The sequence below is a fragment of the Berghia stephanieae genome, chromosome 14 (genome assembly GCF_034508935.2).
Source record: "Berghia stephanieae isolate SIO BIC M18660-M18661 chromosome 14, UCSD_Bste_1.3, whole genome shotgun sequence".
NCBI classification, from domain to species: Eukaryota; Metazoa; Mollusca; class Gastropoda; order Nudibranchia; family Aeolidiidae; genus Berghia; species Berghia stephanieae.
In genome coordinates this window covers 29,239,180-29,260,293 of record NC_088373.1, presented here as the reverse complement: position 1 = coordinate 29,260,293, position 21,114 = coordinate 29,239,180, and the positions used below count along the sequence as shown (strand labels likewise).

The following is a 21,114-nucleotide window of genomic DNA, read 5'->3' as shown; positions in this document are numbered from 1 at the left end:
CAAAATGTAAAATGTCAATTATACGCACATATGATTATGAGCAAGTCGAAAAATAGATAAGAGAGGCAGTGACTGGGACCGGTGATGGTCGGTTTGCACTTCCTCACGTGTATAGGCAAAAATCCCCTGCAACTGATCGCGCGAAGTGGGTCGCATCGACCGAGACCAGTCCCGTCACCGGAAAAAATTGCCATGTGTATGGCAAAGCAGTTATCAGTCCATGGGACATAATCATTGTTGTACCTAATTATTGATGTTTGATTACTATGAGTTACTTACCCTGATAAGACAGGAAGTTGAATATTAAAAGTTTGGACAATAACATGTTCAATGTGTTTGTACTTCCCATCCATTACACTAAAAAAAAAATGAAGAAAAGAGATAGGCTAGAGGCATAAGATATTTTTATAAAATAACAAGAACTTAGCTGAGAATTAGTGAGAATGGTCTTGTAGAGAACATCTGTCATCTAGCATTTGAAATGTTGTTTACTGATGACTTAAGAAGTAAGCGGCTCTATTTATTTCTCCGAACGTTCAGAAAAATAAATTTGAACTCTATTTCTCCGAACGTTCGGGAAAATAAACATGAACTCAATGTCTCCAAACGTTCGGGAAAATAAATTTGATCTCTATTTCTCTGAATGCTCGGGAACTAAACTTGACCTCTTTCTCCGAACGCTCGGAAAATAAACTTGACCTCTAATTCAAATTCTTGAACTTGAATTTGAATGCTCGGCAAAATAATGCTGAACTCTATTTTCCCGAATACTTGGCAAAATAAGGTTAGTTATATTTGACTTAACCAGTTTGTCTAGTTATAATAGTCTAGGAATGTTTGATACATTTTTTTCGTTTGAAATTCCAGATTTAAAATGATCCGGGACAAGAAATGTTGCCATTTAGCCCGTTTGCTGGGATTTTTCCTTTTTTTATCAGGTAATTTGATATCATTGAGGGAGGCCTTCCTAAGCTCCCCGTGGTAGCTTTTCTTTCAATTTGTATTTTTAACGTGGACTTTTGTCATGTGTTTATTTATTCAATTTGTCAATATTCTACTATAGCATTTTAAAAACTCTAGAAAAAAAAACCTTGATAGATTAGTGAAAGTGAAAGTATAAACTTTCCTAATACCAATAAGACCATTGTTTGGTTTTCCGCCGCCATTTTGTTTTGTGAAGTATTGAAAGCAGTTTTAGATTGTATTTTTTTTTTTGCATTTTTTTTGGTTTTTTACTATTAGGGTTAGTCATAAAGTCTCAGTAAAGGTGCTAGGGTGTTTGTTTTTTAGTATTAGGGTTAGTTAAAGGTACTCACTCACTCACTATCCAGCGTCATCATCATTGACGTTTGCTGCCAGTACTCTGCTATGACAGAAGTCTGCCCATTCCATTCATCTGTTGCCGGAAATTTGGTTAGTTCACTATTCCGTCTGATTATTTAACCATCCCATTCAACAATCGACGTCCTTGAGAAATCTTCATATAACTCAAAATATTTCACTCTTTAGAAGTGTGCTCATGTATATCAAATATTGTAAGATTTTAAAATATTAATTACTTTGAATCATCAATTTTTCACTCTCCTGATTATAGTTACTACTCATTGGGTCAGAGGTTCGATCTCCAGCCGAGGACGACTGATTATTTTTGGATTGTTCTTTTTTCTTGCATTTTTTTTCTTTCTTGCTTTTTCTGGTACTGGTACGGTTTCATTCACATTGAAGGTCATCATATGTTATATTTTGTGGACTGAGGATTAACTGTGGTGTGATCTTCCCATTATTTTAAATTAAGAACATTGATTTAACCCATTCTCATTCCTTACCAACCATAGGAAAATCATCACATTCGTTACAATTCGAACAGCACTTTTATCATTCTGATTTATTTTGTAAATCACACAATTTAAAGAAAAATGTTTTATTTTAGCAATAAATACATGACACTTTGTTTTAGAGTTCATTTTGCTGATCATTATTATAAATAGAATGTATTCGTTGCTTTTCTGTTTGAGTAATAAAAAAGCTGTTCTTGTGGGTGGGTGTAAAATTTTTGGGGAAAATTCTGAAAATGGCTTGTAAGGAAAGAGTTAAAAGTTTTTTTTGTTGTTAATATCAAACAGCATTACATAAAGCATAGTTGACAGTCCTTTGAAAGGGATGATAGACCGATCATAAAAAAATTTTGAACCTAATTTGTGCGGCTATGTGGTCTTGTGGTAGACACTCGCTTTCTCACTCAGCATGCATTGGAGTCCTTGGAAAAGGCTTTTTACTCACCTTCTCTCACCGTACTCAGGTGTAAAATGAGTACCTGGCCGTTATTAGCGGTCTCTGTCCGAAAAAAAAAAAAATCGCCAAAAAGACATCATGTCTTGTCATCCTAAATGTTAAATGTTGCTGTTGGGCAGGGTCCTCTTGTAAAGCGCTTTGAGCACGTTTAGTGGATATTGCACTATATAAAAGCTCAATCTTTTTTCTTTTTTTGTTTTCAATTAAGTGCTGAATAAACCAATCAAGCACTGCACCAGACATGCTGTAAGTAATTACAAGACGTTTGAGGAGAAGATTTTGATCAATTGTGTCAAAAGCGGAAGATCGATCAAGAAAATTCAGCAAAGAACATAAACTATTGTCTATAACAGAGAGAAAATCATTATTAACTCTCACAAGTGCGGTTTTTGTAGAATGGTGTTGCCTATAAGCTGACTGAAATCTTTCTTCAAGACAATTATTTTTAAGATGAGACAGTATCAGTAATTGTAAGTTTCAAAACAAGCTTTTCCAAGATTTTAGAGAGAAAAGCAAGATTAGAGACAGGTTTTTTAAAAGTTCTCTTTATCCAGATCAGATTTTTTCAATAGGTGTTGGACATGAGCAGCTTTGTAAATGTCTGGTACAGCACCTGACTGCAACAAATCATTTACAATACATGTAGGTGGTGTTAAAATTACATCAATGAAATTTATTAGCATGGCAGTATTTGCAGGGTCCAGATCACAACTGTTAGTTGGAAACGACATAATGCAGTCACGTAAGTCAGCTTCAGTGATCTTTGAAAAAGTTGTTAACGAATCACCATAAAACTTGTCAAATGTTGTTTTGAAATTCATGTGAGTTCTTTTCTGATGGCATCAGTTTTTTCTTTAAAATATTGACCAAAGCGAGTTGGTTGATCTGCCCAATCGATTAACAATGTGAGAGCTGCTTGCATCTGTTATCCCAGCAGTTCCTTGGTTAAATCAAAGAATTGTCTTGAACGTCCAACGTTTTTTAGGCTGTCTTCATAACATTTCTTTTTTGTCCCTGATAGTGATGGTTTTCGCATTATTTCTAGCAGCGATGTACAATTTCTCATCCACATCGTCTCTGGACTTGAGCCATTTTCTTTCTGCCCGCCTCCTGGCTAATACAGTCATTTTTATACCTGTATTATACCAGGGTGCTTGATGTCTCACCTTCACTGGTCTGGTTTTTAAGGGAGCATGCTTGTCCACCATATCAAAAATTGACTTATGGAGACCATTCGCATCATTTTTATTTTTTAGGTTATGGTCAAGGTCTTGGTTAAGAATGTGAATGAATACATTCTTCATATTACGAGATGTTATCTTCTTTTTTACTTTGTGCTTCATTTGAAATAAAACACAAGTAAATGATGGTCTGAGATGAATTTTCAATGATCTAGACAGGTGAAGAGAGAGAATGTTCACTGTCTTTAAGCATTTGATCTATTGTGTGGTCATGGTTGCTTGTAGGACTGCTTACAAGCTGGATAAAGTTTTTTGTTTGAATAAGCTTCCTAAATACTTTAGATTCATTTTTATTTCCGAAATAATCAATGTTAAAATCACCCGTAAAAATATGATGCTTTTTGTTTTTGTATTGAACAGCCATAAATTCACTGGTCTGATAAAAAGTCAATTATTGATATTTTTGTTTTGTTGGCTTTGTGTTGGGGTAGATACAGTGAAACGACTTTTAGAGATATTTTCATGAATGACAAATCCAGCGTACTCAAAATTTCTAAAATCGTCAAGGTGGATCAATATCTTATCAAAGAGTGACAAGTTGTAAATGATTGCAATTACTGTGGTTTGTTGTCACAGTGGTCATTCATTTCATACTGTCTGACAAGGACAGTGATGACATTTGACAGTGCTGATGGTTTTCCTCGGATCCGCGTAAACCCGCGATTTTGGAGTCCAGAGGAGGAATTTCGTCCCTTAAAAAATTACATTTTCTCAAAACAATGAGCTAGCAATGAGAGAGTTGATGTGTGGTGGAACACACAGGGGCAGTTTCCCACTCTCCAGAAGTTAGCTAGAGTATCAATGATAGTCTATCATCTCAATTGCTCTAAAAGTGGGGTTTAGTGAAGTAAGTTCGACAAATGGATGATGCCAAGTCTGCAAAGATAGATCATCATCAAGCCCTACTGCAACCTCCTCATGGTGTCGAACGGTAACAGGTCAAGCTGGCCAACTGCAGAGGGCGACAAGAATAGGCAATGGCAAACCATTCTTGTAACTTTGCCGAGTTAACTGCATGAATAAGTCCAAAAAGTTAAACGGTGACAGCGTAAAGGGAGCATGTTTTCACGGAAGACTGCTGCCTCGCTCGGTTGGGAGCGTGATGTTCGTCAGGTCACACCGAAACAGTAGCCAGTTACTAGGCGAAATAAATTTAACAAATGTGACAAAACCAAAATTGGGACATGGAATGTCAGGACCTGTGCCCAAAAAGGAAAAACTAAACAACATTCTAAAAGAAATGAAACGGCTCCAAATAAATATTCTTGGCCTGGCAGAGATGAGATGGAAAGAGCAGGGAACCATGTCAAAACAAGAAAACAACACAACATATAAGATCATATGGAGTGGTGGAACCTCTTTCCAAAAAGGAGTAGGGATGATCTTAGACCAACAGTCAACCAAATTTTACAAAGGGCACGTAGCAATCTCAGACAGAGTTTTGCTGGTTAAGCTAAGAGGACCTGTAGTTGACACCAATATTATTCAAGTTTATGCACCAACAGAAGAGGCGACAGATGCAGATATGACAGAGTTTTACCATTCACTAGACAAAGCAAAACGAATGTGTAAATCACAAGAAGTCCTTATGGTAATGGGGGACCTAAATGCTAAGATTGGCAGAGGCAGAGATGGTGACATAATCGGACCACATGGACTCGGAGACAGAAATGAGCGAGGAAACATCTGGGCAGATTGGTGTAGAACAAATAAATTAATGATTTCAAACACCTGGTTTCAACAAAACCCAAGAAGAACCTGGACATGGCAATCACCAGGGGACAGAGCAAGGAACCAGATAGACTTTATAGCAGTATCATCAAGATTCAGAAATGGCATATTAAATTGCAAAACCTACCCAGGCGCCGATGTAGACAGTGACCATGTCCCAGTTGTTTGTACAGTAAGGATAAAGTTTAAAGCTATTCAGAGAACAGCTGGTAGAATAAAGAGGGATTACAGGTTATGCAAAGACAATGGCATACAAACAAAAATGAGAGAAGAATTTGAAAATGCACTCATGATACAAAGCCAAAGTGAACCTGATAACGAAAAATGTGAAAAACAATTTGATATATTCCAAAAGTGTGTCAAAGCAACTGCAGAAAAGCATTTACCAATAGCTCAAATAAACAGCAAAAAGGAATGGATGAGAAATGAAATTCTAAACCTATTTGAAGAAAGACGAAAATGCAACAGAGGGCCTGCAGAATACCAAACATTGAACAACCACATTAAATTCAAATGCATCGAGGCACACGAGAACTATCTAGACTGGAAATGCTGCGAAATCGAAAGAGAATACAAACCCAACCCCCAACAAGCTCACCAAAGAATAAAAGAACTATCAGGGAAAAGGAAAAGCAAAGCAGCAGGAAGTTGTATCCAAAACAAACAAGGGGAACTGCTATTTGAAGAACAACATATAGAAAGCCGATGGGTGAACATAGGCGAACTGTACAATGATCCAAATAGAAATGAACCACCACTGAAATTCAAAGAACCATTAAGCTACCAAACATCACCAAAAGTGAAATTGAACATGCCATGGAACGAATGAGGGATGGTAAAGCAACAGGCCCTGATGAAATATCTGTAGAGGTATTAAAAAGCCTAGGAGATCTATCAATTGATGAACTTCACATATTATTCAACAATATATACAACACTGGGAAAATTCCAGAAGATCTCTGTAACTCTATTTTCATAGCAATACCAAAGAAAGCAGGTGCAGTCAGATGCGAAAATTTTAGAACTATAAGTTTAATAAGCCACATCAACAAAATACTGTTGCGTATAATTATCAACAGGCTAAGGAATAAGATTAACCCCGAAATCGCAGAAGAACAGTATGGATTCCAACCTGACAGAGGGACAAGGAACGCAATATACCTCCTCCGTGTTTTAAGTGAAAGAGCTATACAGGTTCAGACCCCACTATACCTCTGTTTTGTCGACTACAAAAAAGCTTTTGATAGAGTACGCCACGAAGAAATACTAAAACAACTGCACTCCATTGGCGCTGATGAGAAAGACCTCAGACTCATGCAAACATTATACTACACCCACAGGCATCTATCAAAATCGGAAACTCTACAGGAAATTCCATTCCTATTAAGAAAGGAGTCCGTCAAGGGTGTGTTGCCTCACCAGATCTGTTTAATCTATACCAAGAAACAATCATGAGGGGCATAACTAATATGGAGGGAATAAAAGTAGGAGGTCACAACATAAATAATATAAGATACGCAGACATACGGTACTCATTGCAACATCAGAAATCCAACTTCAAAAGATTGTTGACAAAGTGGTAGTAGATAGTGAAGCCAAGGGAATGGAAGTGAATATCACCAAAACGGAATGCATGGTAATACAGAAAAACCCCGAAAACAACAACACCTGCAATATAATGATTCACGGCGAGCAACTTACCAACGTAGAAAGTTTTAAATACCTAGGTTCAATAGTGACAACAGATGGAAGATGTAACCGAGACATACGAGCAAGAATAACTCAAGCCAAACAGGCCTTCATGGACCTGGGAAACATTTTGAAAAACAAACAGATGTCGTTCGGGATTAGATTCCGAGTCTTGAAGTGCTACGTGTGGCCAATCTTGTTATACGGATGCGAAAGCTGGACTACAAATGCAGAAACACAAAAGAACATTGAAGCTTTTGAAATGTGGTGCTTGAGAAGGATGCAGAGAATATCGTATACTGCACACAAAACGAACGAAGAAGTGCTAAAACAAACATACCAACAAAGGAAACTAATGCCCTTAATAGCGGATCGACAACTATCCTTTTTCGGACACATAGTAAGGAAAGATAAGAATGAATACCTGGCAAGTTGTGGAAAAATACCTGGTAAACGCGCCCGGGGGAGACAAAGAAAAACACTCATAGACCAACTGAAGGGCTTCACCAACCTAACAATCCAAGAGCTGTTTGAAAAAGCAAGAGACAGGGAGGAATGGAGAGAGATAATTCATGCAGTATCCGAAGCCTGGACCAGGCATGGAACCTAGAAGAAGAAAGTGAAGTAAAAATGGGGCTTAAAGGCAATCGTTCAACATTTTCCTACTTTTTCACTTTTTGTCACCTTCAGCACTGATTTGACGTAGAACGGTGAGGAGTAATTATTGAAGTGATTAAATTGGATGGGGGACGAGTGTTAATTTAAGTGAGGATTGAGGTCATAGAGGTAGCGGGTGTGGGGTTGGTCGGTGACCAATGATGGGGTGATAGTGTGTTGTTTTCGTCTGCACCCTTTGAGTCTGTTCATAACATTGGTATGATAAATAGACCTATGTACACGGTAGTTGTTAAAAGTTGTAATATAAAGCACATAGAATAAAGTTCCCAATATGGATTTAAGACTTAACTTTAAATCCCTTGACTAAGTGTTTTTTTTGCAATAAAATTTGGGAAATTAAAACTTTTTATCTTTCCCTAAAGATTTAAATTCGTGTCGCTAATTTTGTATAAAGGAAAAAAAAATAGAAATTATTCACAACCTTCAGTCCCATCGAGTTTATGGTTTATATAGCATTAAAGTGACTCGCCACCCTTTACATAGTTAGATAGGACATTATAGTCTATTGCAAAAGCACTTTCTGCCAGAACTAACAGACCCTCTGCTGAGTGGTTAGGGAGGCAGGCTAGAGGGGGGGGGGGGGGGAGGGGGGGGCATAAAAAAATATCAACTCCGCTTTGTATTAATCTTCTTCTTTGTATTCTATGGTGTTCGGATACCAATTGCAAAAATTTTCATTGGTCGTCTAAGTTTTGATTTGAGAGCCCAGTAATAATGATAATGAATATAATGATAATTATAATAATGATAATGGTGTAATTATAAAAATAACAATATAATTATACAGATAATAATATAATGTGTTAATAATAATGATGATGATATATCGTGTTGCTTGAGCTTTCACATTTCGAATGTGGCGGAAAACACAGCAATGACTGGAAAAGCATTTTCTACATGGACAACAGAATACCTCAAAATCTAATTTGGATTTGGTAACAATAGTTGCCTTTTTTTAGATAGATCAACTCTTCCGGTTGCTGTGGTAACAACATGGTGCAAAAATTTCACTCCTTTATATTTTTAAAGGATATCTTACCTAAAGAAAGCGGCGTTTTGAAGACACGCAGGTTTTACTTTGGAATGGATCAGATGAGGTACGTGAATCATCACTTTTCTTTCAAGTTTAACTCCTTTTTTTTTTGGTCAAAATTTAGATTTATTAACTACAATTTGTATGATTTAAAATTTAAAAAAAATTATGTCCATCTTTGTTTACAAGTTATTTCCTGTAAAAATGATGTAATCGTTGTATTTTCATGTCACCAATTTGACTATGGAAACTTAATTCTAAATAGCAGACAAGCTTTGATATTTTTCAATACAAATTTGTCCAAGTGACTAAAATTAGTGTAGGAAATTGATTAAATCAGCAAATAATTAACATTTTAGTTGTTTTTAGAGTGAATTATGAGACGTGGTCTTCGGTTTTCCGTCCATGCAACGAATTTCAATGTAATCCTATTTTATTAATAATTTTGAAAGAGTTTGTAAATGGTTTGGAGACATTAATCTTGCTCTGGTTTTATGTTTTAAACTTTTGATTTTTTAACTTGAGATTTTGGAATATTTTTTTTTCTGCGCAAAAGAAAGTTTGGTGTCACCTGCGTGTACAAAATCTGCATGGGCAAAAGAGTCCTGAAATGTATGGACTTGGACATTATTGATAAATAAATGTAAACTTTGGAAACTTATGTTGAATATTTCAATATAAAGACAAATCTTAACATTCTAATCACTTGAATTTTGTAAGCAATTTAAGATTAAATGCATTGATTTGTTCTCTTAACATATAATTTTAGTGCCACAGCAACATTACACTCTGCTTTCCATGAATATGCAGCAGTGGAGTCTGGCCAACGGGTCAAAAAGCACTTTCTTCAGTGTAAACATTTTGATTAACTACAATGCAAGATACACAGGCTTGATAGAAATTACTCAACAATTGTAAGTTTTCTAAACTATATGGATAAAATCAGTAATAACCCCTAATTATATATTGAAAGGGAAAAAATATGATACGTTCCAGAAAAAAATGAGTAAATTTGTAATGAGATTTTAGACGTATATGTATATATCTTTTTAGTAGATTCATATACTAATTTATTTCATATATTCACACTTTAACCTCTGTGATGTAGCAAACTACAGTTGTTAGTGGGAATAGTTGTTCTTAGGAATGTCTTTCTTTTACGCAATTATAGGCCCTCAACAGAATCAAATATGTTTAAAGCAGTGATCTTGTTATCAACTATGTCTTTCTATGTTGTTTTTATACCAGGTACTCGAGGAGAGGGAGTTTCACCGTGCAGTTCCTCCAAGGAATAGCGGGACAATTTATGCATATGCACAGAGCAGGGTGTGTGATTGATAAAAGAGGACCCACCAGACGTGTATCCGTGAACTATTTTTCACCTAATTTGACAACGCAATTGGCCATAATGACCCGTTTCTTTGTCAAAGTTGAAATGAAAGTGAAAAATATTACACATTATTTTTTCATTATTTATCTCATATAATCTTGTTGTAGAATAAATTTTAGTTTCGCTGCAAAGTACAAAAATATTCTGTCTATTATTTATTTGAAAAATAATAGACCTGAGTACAAGTATTTTAAATCATTTATATCTCCAGATTGTTAACCTTTTTTTTAAAATTTAATTTTGCATTTACATGTAAATCGGGGTCACCGTTGATTGACCTACATTTTAAATTTACATAATCGTCTCCTGCTCATAAGTTTTGACAAATTCTGAATCCTCCTAGTTCAAGCTTTAAAATTATATATGACACTTATTTGTGGATAAAAGATGAAAATTGACAAAAATGGGCCTGTCAATGTCAAAGTAGATGATTTCAGATCTAGTCTGCTTTCCGCTATATCCACTAAATGTGCTCAAAGAGATTTACAGGGTCCCCCCAGTTAACAGCAACACTAAACATGTCGGATGAAAGGGGTCATTTCAACCTTTTCTTCGACAGGTACAATTACTGTTACTGTTCATGGAATCATTTTACTCGTGATAACAGTGGGAGAATATGAGTAAAATGCATTTTCCAAGAACTGAACTTCTCATTGCTAACAATAGTGCTCAAATTTGGTAATTACAGGTGCTTACTCAATAGCTTTATTTGCATCACTTGAATCTTACGATTTTGTCCTCTCTGGTTCTATTTCATTTTTTTCCTCTAATACTTTAACTAATTTATTTATGTCTTTTATTCTTATTTTTCATGTCCTAACATTTTTTCTTACTTTGGCAAATTATTTGACAGGTTTCTGTATGGGGACTGTTCCACGAATGACAATGGGACCATTCCTTACCGATGTAGGATGTCCTCGTAATGATATAGACTACATTGCTAGTGAAGTCACGCTTGACATGAGTGGGGTAGACAAAAGTGACTGGCATGGAACCATAAGCATTAAAGATTCAGATGGCCGGGATGTAAGTTGTTTTCAGTTTCTTCTTCTTCTTCTTCTTTTGTGTTTCATGCTTTCTTTAAATAAAATTTCATATTTTATAGTTTTTAAAGTTTGAAAATGAAGATAAAATGTCCTTTTTTGTATTTTCCATGAATTGTTTTGCGAATGATTATGCATCAGATTTATTACTCGATCAGCAACCAATATGCCATTTTTCCATCGGCTTCTCTGATTATCTATTACTATCAAACCAGGGTATATTAAGATAATATTTCCAATTTAAGTACTTATATTAATATTATAAATGATAATTAATTATGTTCTCTGTAAAATATGAGAAATAATCTTCTTATGTATATCATTGTATTTGTCGACTCAAAAAATTGTACGAATCGTATTGAAGTAATTACTCGATAAAGTGCATGTTGCAATTATGTTATCCGTTAAAATTAATTTTTATATTTTTATCATAATATTTAAATCATTATCAACAAACTGATACCAAATATGACTACATTTATTTAACGTTTACATATGATAATCAATGCAACATGTGACATAAAATGAAAGTAACAAATGGGGAAAAGATTAAACAAAAAGATTTATGTAGTTTGATTTCATACCAATATTTATTAAACGATCTTATTTCAAAAGGCAAGACAAAATGAACATATGTATATACAAACTTTAGGTCCTAGGGGTCTCAACTCAAAAGTTTAAAATCACTGAAAATGTTTGCAGTCAATATCCGAAAACCGAAATACAAAAAATGCACATGAACTTATCAAATTCATAATTAATCACCATTATTTTATCATTATGAGTATAAAATTTAATAAGAGGCCACAGTGTTCCAAAAGCGATCTTTTAGTTCAGCCCGCTTTACCCCTGCTCTCACAATGCATACTGCCACGCTTCACCGATTTCTGCTATTCAGTCAGAGCCCTTTGTGGCTATTGAAATTATCAACCTTTGTTATGGTTTTTAAACCTGTTTTTAACTATTTTAAAAATGTTATTTATAAATACAAAGTGATTACTTAGAAAAAGGAGAAGATGATTTTTATTCTGATATAATTTCATTAATAATAAGATGTATATAACTTTCACACTAAGCATTAACTTTCAGAGTATTTTTGAAAAAAAATTCACTCAAACATGCATAATAAACTCTTAATTATCTAAAAATTTAAACGACCAAAGTGAAAAAAAAATTCACTAATTAAAAGTCAAAGACTATTTCTAATTACTCACAAAATTTCACATGTGCCGGAAATTTGGTTATTTCACTATTCCGTCTGATATTTGAACCCTCCCATTCAACATTCGACGTCCTTGAGGATTCAATATGCAATTTATCTTGTATTACAACTCCAGATTACAGAATATATTTAGAATGCCATCAAAATACTTTAATATTATATATTCACTTTCTTTAAAAAGCAGATACCCAGCACTTTATCTGTGTTTACAAAAAATTGAATTCATTTTATTTTAAAAGTCATTGTGAAAACTAGTAGAGTCCATTAATACGTCCAAACCCATTTATAAATTAGATATTAAGTAATTTGCGTATTAATTTGCGTGTCAATGCATGTGTGTGTTTATATTTGTGTATGTGTGTGTGTGTATTTGTGTTAGAGATGGGGAGTTGCTAGTGTGTGTTGGTATGTGTATGGATCTGTTTAGGTATGAGAAAGAACAAAAAGATTTGTGGTGGAGGATGTAGCTATTGAACGGAGGATAGTTGGAGGGAGAAAGGGATAGAGAGAAAAGAGAAAAAAAGGGGAGGGGATTGAGAAAGCAACATATAACTCAAAATATACAAATAACAGCTCTATTTTTAGAGGAAGTTTAACCACGTAATCTGTCAAATATTTTAAGATGTTTAAGTATTATTTTGTTTGATTCATCAAATTTCCATTTCTCTCTAACTTTCTTTTTTGGGGGGGCACATACGACATGATATCAGGAGAAACCTGCAGGAGGTTACTTTTTAGTATTGTTTTCAATTGAGATGATTATGTTCTCATTGATTGTGTTCTCTTTTCAATTTTTGAAATTGTTGAATGTAACAATTCACCTCCTTGTTCTCCTAAAAGACCTAGACCAAAAGTATATTTCTTCATAAAAGGTATGCAATGGGTTTCCAATATGTGGTGTTTTGGAAGTACATTTTGAGGAAAGTAATTACGGTATATTGTCATATATTTCTCTATCTTGCTATTAACACTTTCTATTACTGTCTCTGTGACTGGTTTTGTGTGAAAAATTAGTGAATGTATTTCAGAATAAGCTCCATTTATTTCATCAAAACATTTTTTTATAGTTTCAGCTTTATCTCTGATTAATTTATTATTTGTATACATGTATGTTTTAGAAACAACATTTTCAGTGAGTTTTTTGTAAACGTCTTGTGTGTAATATCTATGGCAATGATTTCCTATGAAGCTACGACTATGATATAGTACTTGAGGTATGATTGTGTTTGTTTTTAATATATCATCAAGAGAACTGCAGACTGGCCCATATCGTTCTGACAGTTTCTCTTTATGAACAACTAAGGTTATTTTTTCTTCTGTGATTGGGATCTTAGTTTCCCATTCTTTTTTTCTCTTGAGGCACATCAGAGAGCAATTCACAGGTCTTGTAAGATTCTACAACTGCTAGTACTCTTATATGTTTTCATGTCTCTCATTTTCTTTTCACATTTATAGCATATAACTTCTGAATGTTTATTTTTAAGGTCCGTTCCAATATCAATGTCAAAGAACAGTTTGATTTCATTTTTGAAGTCTTTACAAAAAATGTTTTTCCTGTTTTCAGCCTTTTCTTTAACTGTTAGTGCACCTTTAGCACATAAACAACATAGTGAATTGAGATCTTTAAGTGTATCTCAAGTGTATGTTCCCTTTTTACCTGATAGGTGAAACCAAAAAAATAATTAAAAATAAACTACGCTTCGCGCACTAACCGAACTTTCACACCAAAAAGACAATAAAATTTAAAAACTTATAAATTATCAACGAAGGAAATCTATCGTTTGGTTAATGAGATATAACTAATTATATTTGAGAAATCACTTTTCAAAATTCTATTATGTACATACTTTTATAACCCAAGTTACAACATAACCAATAAACTTATTTTGATGAAAATTTCACAATGATGTGCAGCAAAGGAGGGTAAATGATATTCAACTAAAAAATATAATGTTATATTCAATTATCGGGGTGAAAAAATGTTTGAATTAACACAAAAAAAACGGAAGATAGGGATTAGTAAGGATTAAGATTACCTGCCGTGAAATCACTGACTTCACGGTTCAGTGACTCAGACTAAAAGATCGCTGAGAAGCAATTTGGAACACTGTGAGGCATAATTTAGTTTTTTTTTTCAATGACTCAATTTCCCTTTACCCCTCAATATTATCAGACCAGCCATTATATATTCATTTACAAAAGAAACTAGACAGATATATATGACATCTGAACAAAATGATCTAAGTCAAACATTAGTTACCATTAACAAGTGTGTACATAATGTCAAACATTGGATGACAACAAATAATGTTGAATAAATGATGAAAAGACAGAATTTGCCATTTTAGATCAGCCAAATATTACAGAGTCTGTACATAAATAGTTTTATTCAACTGCCATTAACATGCAAAAACTAAAACCATTAGCTTTGAACCATATGGTTACAATTTGTCTCAAAAAAATGTAATAAATAGGCATTGGGTAGAAGTAACCCGGTTAACTACGGATATAATCGGTCAGAACAGTATTATGAAGAGATGAAAATATCTTTTGGAAAGGGAATATTGAAACAACTTGATGAGAAATTGAAGCTCGAGTTTTCTGCAATGCAAGAAATAATATCTATTCTCCAACTTAATGAAGAGAAAAACTAAGCCAAAGTTTTATAATATTTGTATCGATAAATTGAATTTCCAGCACCTTGTTCATCCCGACATAATACCGTTTTGAGGCATTGGGTCACATATTATTCAAATTTCTGGTATTTTGATTTAAAAGTCTTTACATGTCAACTAACTTAACTCTATGACAGACTGAGGTTCTATACACCGACCCAAACTCTTCACTCGTCATCCAATGGAAAACTGCTAAATATTCTGGGAAAGAGCTCTTATGTGACATGTGGAGGACTCTCTTTTTTTAAAAAATGTCCCAACCCTTTGGAACAAGCTTCCAAAAGATTTACAGCATTGTTCATATTAAGACTGGTATTTCCTGAAATAGTGTGATGATTTTGAGTTAGGAATTATTATATGTTTAAAGTTCGAACCTATTTTTTTCTTCTTTTTTTTTTAAACCTATTGGAAGAGTAACGAATTTCTAAGGACCTTACATCAGTTCAGTGCTCACTCTGCTCATCCACAGAGTATACAAGCAAATTACGGTCCTGGCCTCTGTAAACCTATTGAAAATAATTTTTTTTATTGCTATGAACAAGATGGAGATGAGTACCACTTCAAATATCGCCTCGATTCAAAGGCTGTATATAGTGGAGTTGCCTTTTCAGCAGTCATTTTGCAAAGAACAACATATTACCTGGTACGGAGTAATTGGCAGATTTATCCAGTCACACAAGGTATGTCCAAGAGTACTGATTATCACTTTTCTCTAGTTTTCATCATAATTTTAATCATTTTTATTTTTAAATTCGAAATTGAAGAACAATTTAGGTGCCAATAAATGCTATTTTACTCAGAAATAACTTCTTTTTATTGAAAACAAAAAGCAAATAGACCATAATAATCAATTTATATCCAACCATACTGCATATCACATTTATTCATTCATCTTACTTTTATTTTTCTATTTATTTCGATCACAAATTAAGATAATATTTTGTTTTGCCCAGAAACAGTTTGTTTGACTCCATATTAATTCTAACTTATAGAATGGTATGGTGGTAATCATTTAGATAAGGATAACAATCATACATTTTATCTTGTATTGATATGGATTCTTTCTTTTGCTATTCATATTTTTAAATAGGATTATATAAAAAATTTACATTTTGTTTTGCCTGTTGCAGATCTGAGCAGTTGGAATAAGAACAATATTATTAGTAGATCTTCCATTAATTATCCAGACAATCAATGAACTGTTTGTTTTTTTTAATGATACAGCCTTATAGCAAATACCACTCTTAGTGTACTGTTCAGTAATATGTCAAATATCATTTATTTTGAGTGCAAAAGGAAGAACGTTCTAATCTTTAATGGTGTGGGGTGCAAATGAATACTTGGAAGATGTTTGAATATATAGATTGACGTTTTAGTGTTTTTGAGTGTTTTTTGGGGTTTTTTTTAACTGCATGAATATTGTTATGTCATGTTGTTCTGGTGAGATAGCCGTCATTTGATGAAAACCCTTTTTTCCTTAGTTGTCCCAAATGATTTAGAATTGGGGTCTCTTTGTGGTGAGTTTCACTTAAACGACCTTTTGGCACAGCCTCATATAGACTAGGGTTGATCAAATATGAATAGTTTTGACTTTGAACAAATCGGTCGAATCGCACGACATGTTTAGGACAACATCAATTTCTCATAAGATTACACGTAAAATATTGGAAACTTCTAATATAAACTTTTTATGTTGCTGCACACAGAAGCATGTGAATCGGAAATTCAACTTTGTCAAAAGAAAGCTATAGCAAATGAAAGACGAAAGATGCTATTGTGAAATTCTCCTAGCATTCTGAAAAAAAAAATGACAGATTTGTGACAGGAAGGAATTAATATGTTTGACTATCATCTTAAGAACAATTCAGTGAATGGGAACTCTTAAATAGACTAAGTCAGATGCAAAATATCCAGGGAAGCTTCGAAATGGAAATGTGCTTTTCCAGGACGATGTGATGCCCTATCATGCCTCCATGTCAACAGCTGCAGCAGATGATTGCAGGTTAGAAGTCTTGACTCATATTTCATACTCACTCGATTAGGCCCCTGAGATTGTTTTATATTCCCACAGCACCGAACGAATGAACATTTAGCTGTTTCCCAAAAACCCATTAACCGCCGCTGTTGACCGCAATCTGAACCCCAGCTGACCTGTTGTGGTACCTGTACGAGCACTTTACACCACCCATAATTTTTTTCACTATCTGCCAATTTATCGTTGCCTTTAATTAGATGTACTTTAATATTATTATATGTCAAAGACCTGTCTTTACCATCCACGAAATGAGACAATTAATAAATTTATTTTGTTACCAAATACAAAGCATTCTTTATCATAAATTAAAGCTAAATTGTCGACCAATTTAGACACTTTTGATGAGCAAAAAAAAATAAATTAAGTTAATGTTTACTTTTCAACAAATATTTTAATATTGTCACCCTGGACTTTATATATTTTTTTTGGATTAAATGAAAGATAAAAGAACGAGGAAAACAGAACATTAATTATTTACCTCAATTCAGCAGCCAGGGCGAAGATACAAGCTTTTGAAGTTGGGTTTTCTTTGTTCTCTGACAAGCAAATGCAGGTGGATGCAAGACGATAACGGGTTGCCTCACATCAATAGAGAGTGTATTTTATGAGGCAGAAATTGGGGTGTTAGTCCACAGAATTGTCACGGGGGTATTGTTATAACCCTTTGAAGTGCACAGACTAGAAGGTTTAGCCATTGACTGACAATGCCTTCCGCTTTCAACGTTGCCAAATATAGTAGTTTTGGCTGTTTCTATTTTATCTCTCTATTGAAGGTCTACATGTTTAAATATTAATAGATTATACTATGATACTGAATGAAAGTTGTATTTTCACATACCATTCCTATTTACATCAGAAATCCACTTTATATAATTATAAACATAAAAATTAATAATATTGGTTTTATTTACATAAATGTTTGCATCTAAAATCCATCTTTGTCCTCCTGTTGCTCAGAAAAGTGACACGTTATCTCGGGTGCCGTTTGAAGTATGGATGATTCCATAATGAAAGACATCTTTGTACTTTCACTCCTTATTCCTCTTGCTCTCTGTTCTAACTTTGCTATGGTAGAATGAAGCATTTCGCCACCCTGCTCGCCATGAAATCTAAGCCCAAATTTATAGCATCTCATCCACTGAACGCAGTGATGTCCAAGAATATGTAGTTTAGGTGTAATTGAATGTGGATATTGCGTTCTATTAAGTTGTAAACATGCATTAATAGCTTCCGTTGCTTTGTCAATATCATGATCTGTCATTGGTTGTGTGTGAGAAATGGCTAGATGCACATTCCTGAATTGATCATTGAGATCATTGAATTTACTTTCTAAGTCTAAGATGTGTGTTACTAAAGTGTCTTGTTGAGTGTTTGTGGTAACAATGTTAATTGCTGCCTTGGTGAGTTGTGTGTAGACCTTCTTTGTGATATATTTATGACAATGGTTGCCAATAAAATGTCCACCGTGAAATGCCTGTCAAACTATTTTGTTTTTATCAAGAACTGATTGGACAGCTTTCATGGCAGGACCTCTTCGTTGGTCTTTTCTGTGTTTTAATTCAAATAATCTCTCTGTTTCACTTTTTTCAATTCTTTTTCCCATTTTTTCCTCACACATTTGTCCGTATCAGCCATTATAATGCATGTTTTGACGAAATCTTTCTCTGTCTTCAGTTCATACATTTCTTTTGGCCTTTTCTTTAGATAAGGCGTCATCAAAACGTTTGAGTTTATGTTCTAAAAGTTTGTGATGCTTTGTAACAATTCCAAGTAATAAGTGGAGATAAGGTGGAGAAACATGATCAACATCGATCGATACCATTGGTGCAGTGATGCCAAAACTCCGGTTTCACCGGAAAAAACTCCGGTCTGGAGCAAAAAATTCCGGGCTCCGGGCAACTTCTGTCAAATTCCGGTGAGGTCAATTTGTTCCAAGGATACCCCCCCCCCCTTTCCAACCACAACATCATCATCACTGCCTCTAGTATTACAACCATCATCACTACCACTACTACTGCAACCACTACCACATCATTATCACTACCACTACTACTACAACCACCACCACCACATCATCATCACTACCACAACTACTACTACAACCACCACCACCACCACATCATCACTACCACTACCACATCATCATCACTACCACTACTACTACAACCACCACCACATCATCATCACTACTATTACTACTACAACCACCACAACCAAATCGTCATCACTACCACTACTACTGCAACCACCACTACCACATCATCATCAATACCACTACTACTACAACCACCAGCATCACATCATCACTACCACTACTACTACAATCACCACTACCACATCATCATCACGACCTCTACTACTACAACCACCACCACCACATCATCATCACTACCACTACTACTACAACCACCACCACCACCACATCATCACTACCACTACTACTACAAGCACCACCACCACTTCATCTTCATCACTACCACCACGACTGCTACTACAAACACCACCACCACATCATCATCACTACCACCACTACTACTACTACTACTACTACTACTACTACTACTACTACTACTACTACTACTACTACTACTACTACTACTACTACTACTACTACACACAACCACCACTACATCATCATCATCATCACTACCACTACTACTACAACCATCAGCACCACATCATCATCACGAGCAATACTACTACAACCACCACCACCACATCATCACTACCACTACTACTACAACCACCACCACCACCACATCATCATTACCACTACCACTACAACAACCACCACCACGTTATCATCACTACCACGGCTACTACTACAACAACCACTACCACAATATCATCACTACCATTTGTACTACAACCACCATCACCACCACATCAACAACACTACCACCACTACTACAACCACCACCACATCATTATCATCACGACCACAACTACTAGAACCTGGGTGGGGATCCTGACCTCCCATAGTGGGTAGGGAGTACATGCTGTGTCTTCTATTCCCCATACCCGTTTTCCAATTGTTTCCTGTCATTGTCTTGGAATGATTTCACTTAGTTTTGTCCTGATCCTTTCCGGAGTTCCTTGGCTGGGATGGAAAACAGTCCGAATGTATAGTACTAAAGTTATGTTTTGGGAGATGATATTTTTTTCCTTGTAAATCATCTCTCTGTTAATGCATTGTATTATGTTTAGTTTACATATTATTATTTATGATTGGTAAACATTTGAGTGTATTCCTCTTAGTTGGACTGTGCTTGTGTCTGGATGAGACTTTATCAGTGATCTCAAACTATGTACTTTGACTGTGTGCTCTTGGAATTTACATCTGTTCCTATTTGAACCAATTTCCCCTTTGTCTTACCTTTTCTTTTGTGCTTTAATTTTAATTCTATAACTTTTTACTATCCATTTTCTTCCTTTTTACTGGCGCTGATATGACCTTAATGTGTTGCAAGGGCCGTAAAACCCTTAAAAACAAACAAACAAAAACTACTACAACCACTATACCACCACCACATCATCATCATCACTACAACTACTACTTCAACAGTCACCACCACATATCATCATCACTACCATACTACTACAAACAACAACCACTATCACATCTTCATCATCACTACTACTATTAATACAACCACCAACACCACATTACTACCAGTACTAAAATCTCTACCATTAGGTTTTGGCGCTTTACTTCATTTGAAATAAGGAACTTTTGGATTGTATTTGGCAATGTGTTTATGTATCATATTTTAATTCTAATCAGTTATCTATTTAGAACTATACAATATGTAAACACAATTCCTTTTTCTTGTGTGTGGAAATTCCTCTTTCGGCTTTGAAATTCCTACGAGTGGTGTCTGAAACTCCTGTAAGTCAAATTTAAAGTTGGCGTTCTGCATCGGTGGATGAATACGATTATAAGTAATATCTAGCATTGTTGATGACCCCGCCATCATTGTAGAAAGATTCAACATTGTGATGGAGAGATTCAAGATTTCTTGGCTCAGCCTCTTATTACTTGTAATGGATCCTGCATTTGACGTTTGCTGGTTTTGCACCATAGA

The 21,114-nt window shown here is 34.8% G+C and overlaps 1 protein-coding gene across 1 annotated transcript in view; it reads left to right on the top strand.

Moving 5' to 3' along the window:
- Positions 1-301: 301 nt before the first annotated feature.
- Positions 302-21,114, top strand: part of LOC144959410 (uncharacterized) — an 84,255-nt gene continuing 63,442 nt past the window's right edge. The window contains exons 1-4 of the mRNA XM_078891988.1: positions 302-506; positions 868-938; positions 10,908-11,080; positions 15,464-15,674. Coding sequence (XP_078748114.1) covers positions 875-938; positions 10,908-11,080; positions 15,464-15,674 — 448 coding nt within the window. The 5' untranslated portion in view covers positions 302-506; positions 868-874. The remainder of the gene's footprint in view (positions 507-867; positions 939-10,907; positions 11,081-15,463; positions 15,675-21,114) is intronic.